At 47.9% G+C, this 2,324-nt stretch overlaps 1 protein-coding gene across 1 annotated transcript; it reads right to left on the reverse strand.

Moving 5' to 3' along the window:
• Positions 1–162: 162 nt before the first annotated feature.
• On the reverse strand, positions 163–1,816 carry C922_02039 (hypothetical protein; the record flags this gene model as incomplete). The annotated part of the gene is made up of 2 exons (XM_008817638.1): positions 163–1,506; positions 1,601–1,816. 2 exons carry the CDS (start codon positions 1,814–1,816, stop codon positions 163–165), a joined length of 1,560 nt encoding a protein of 519 aa, XP_008815860.1.
• Positions 1,817–2,324: the final 508 nt, after the last annotated feature.

Below are 2,324 nucleotides of genomic sequence, written 5' to 3' on the forward strand. Positions count from 1 at the left end.
ACGTATTTAAAAACAAAAAAAAAAAAAAAAAAAACACTTCACAATATTCACAATAGGGTAGCACAGTACACATCTCCGTATGGCGAAAGCCTTTCAAAAATGACTTTTTTTTTTTTTTTACTCTGTTCCTCCTACCGCTCCTTCCACCTTCCGGGTAGCCGCTTACGGCATGTCCCCCCCCTTGTCGATATTCTTGAGAGGGAACTTGATAAAGGAAGTGAAGAGACACCTGCAGATGGGGCACTTCTCCTGGCGCAATGATTTCATGCAGTCATAGCAAAAGGATGAGTGCCTACACGGCATCAACAAAGTGTCCTTGTACGAGGTCATGCAGATGAGGCACTCCTTATCGTGTTCCTCGTGTCCATAAATGTCTAGTATGTCGACAAATTGGAAACCTTCATTTTTCTTTTTGCTTTTATGTACCGCCGTGTTGGTGCCACTTTGGCTAAAAACACAGATGTCTTTGATTATCGATGGAATATACTTATCCTTCATTTTTTTGAAGTCCACCAATACGACTAGCGTGCTGGCATGGGTCCCAATTCCGGTTGTCGCTCCTGTTCCGCTGGCTCGGTTCTTCCCTACCCCTTTCGAGGGGGAGACAGTAGTGGCGGCGCCCCCAGGGGAGCTGCCATACAGTGAAGAAGTGGACATCAAATCCATCGGGGGTGCGCCGTTTATGAGAATAGTGAGGGGGATTCTTATCTGCTCGTCGCTCATGTTGCTACTTAACACTTTTTCGTCAAGGGGGTGTTGCTGATCGTACTTATTCTTCTGTAGTTTCTCCTTGAGATCATCCAGGTAGCAATTTTTCTCGACCTCTATTTGGCTGAGGACATCTGCGACGCAGAAGCTCTCATCGGACGGCATGGTATAGGTGATATTTTCCCTGCACGCGAAGAATGAGCTAGGGGTCTTGTGCAAGCATGAGGTGAAGTTAATGAAGGAGGGGTTCTGCTGTGGGGACAAATGATCACGGTTATGATGGTGATGATCGTAGAAGTTTTCTCCTGTTCCTGCCACATCTTCCTCCCCCGAATAGGAACTACCCTTATGTTTATCCAGAAGGTAAGTCATCGCATCGGAGGAAGGCTTCAACTGTAACGATCTGCCAAACCCTTCGGTAAAAAAGGTCTTAAAATTGTCTATACAAATGACGGTGCTTCTTCCGTTTGTTGTCTTTCTTCGTCCCTCTGTCTTGTCGTGTATCACCTGATTGATTTCATTGAGGAGCACCCCCCAGTAGAGGGTAACACAAACAGGCTTCTTTGAGGAGAAGGTGAAGGTGATGCCATATTTGTACAAGTCAGTTGTGTCCTTGGCGCTGGAGCTGAGGTAATTCTTCACCAACTGAATGTTGTCATGGATACATATGTCTAGGCTTATCTTGTCGACGCTCTTCGGTGTTATCTTTTTCTTAATTCGGATGATATCATTCACGTGGCTCCTGCATAGCATTTTTATTTCGTTGATGTAGCGGGACAAGTTCTGCATGTAGATTGCCTGCGTGGGGGGGGAGAGGCGGTGGGGAGTGAGAAGCGGTGGGGAGTGAGAAGCGGTGAGTATCAGCGACGCTTAGCAGGGGGGACATGCTTACCTTCCGATCCTTGAGATACTTCATAATATTGTAGGAGGTGTAGTACCTCGAAATGATAGACAGGGCCCACAGGAAGATCACGAAAAATATAATAAAGCATAACGTGTTGAGGAAGCTCGACATGTTAAAAATGCAGAGGATGTCTTCCTCTTTGCAGTTATTCGACATGACAATATTCTTGTACATGTCCAGGTCGTACTCGTCGATGATATTCATGGTGCGGGATGTGGGGGGTGAAGACAAACTGGGCGCGGCAGCCGCGGTTGGAGCGACTTCTGCGACTTGCGCGGCTGTTGCAGCTGGTGGTGCCGCTGATTGCGCTTCTACTTCTCCTCGGGGCTGCGGACGGAGCTTCTCGCCTCCCCCGTTGCTCCAAATCGCATCGTGGCGAGGACTCCACCCCCACCCTCTCTTCTTACTCCTCTACACAGGGGGGTCGTTGTTATGTTCTATTCCGCAACCAGCAGCCGAGCGCCGCTGAGTGGTGGGACCGCCTACTGGTGAAGCCACACACTGAAGCCACCTACGCGTGAAGCGCGACGCATCGCAAGGCATCGCAACGAAACACATCGCAAAAGTGTTCCTTCCTCCGGGCTATTCTCTTCACAGAGCTAGGAAAAAAAAAAAATCTGCACAAGCCATAATGTTGTTTTTTTTTTTCTCTCTTCACCAAAGAGGAGGTTTCTTATCAGTTGCGTCCGTAGCCAAAAATCACTACAACTGA

Source organism: Plasmodium inui (genome assembly GCF_000524495.1).
Source record: "Plasmodium inui San Antonio 1 unplaced genomic scaffold supercont1.7, whole genome shotgun sequence".
In the NCBI taxonomy this organism is placed as follows: Eukaryota; Apicomplexa; class Aconoidasida; order Haemosporida; family Plasmodiidae; genus Plasmodium; species Plasmodium inui.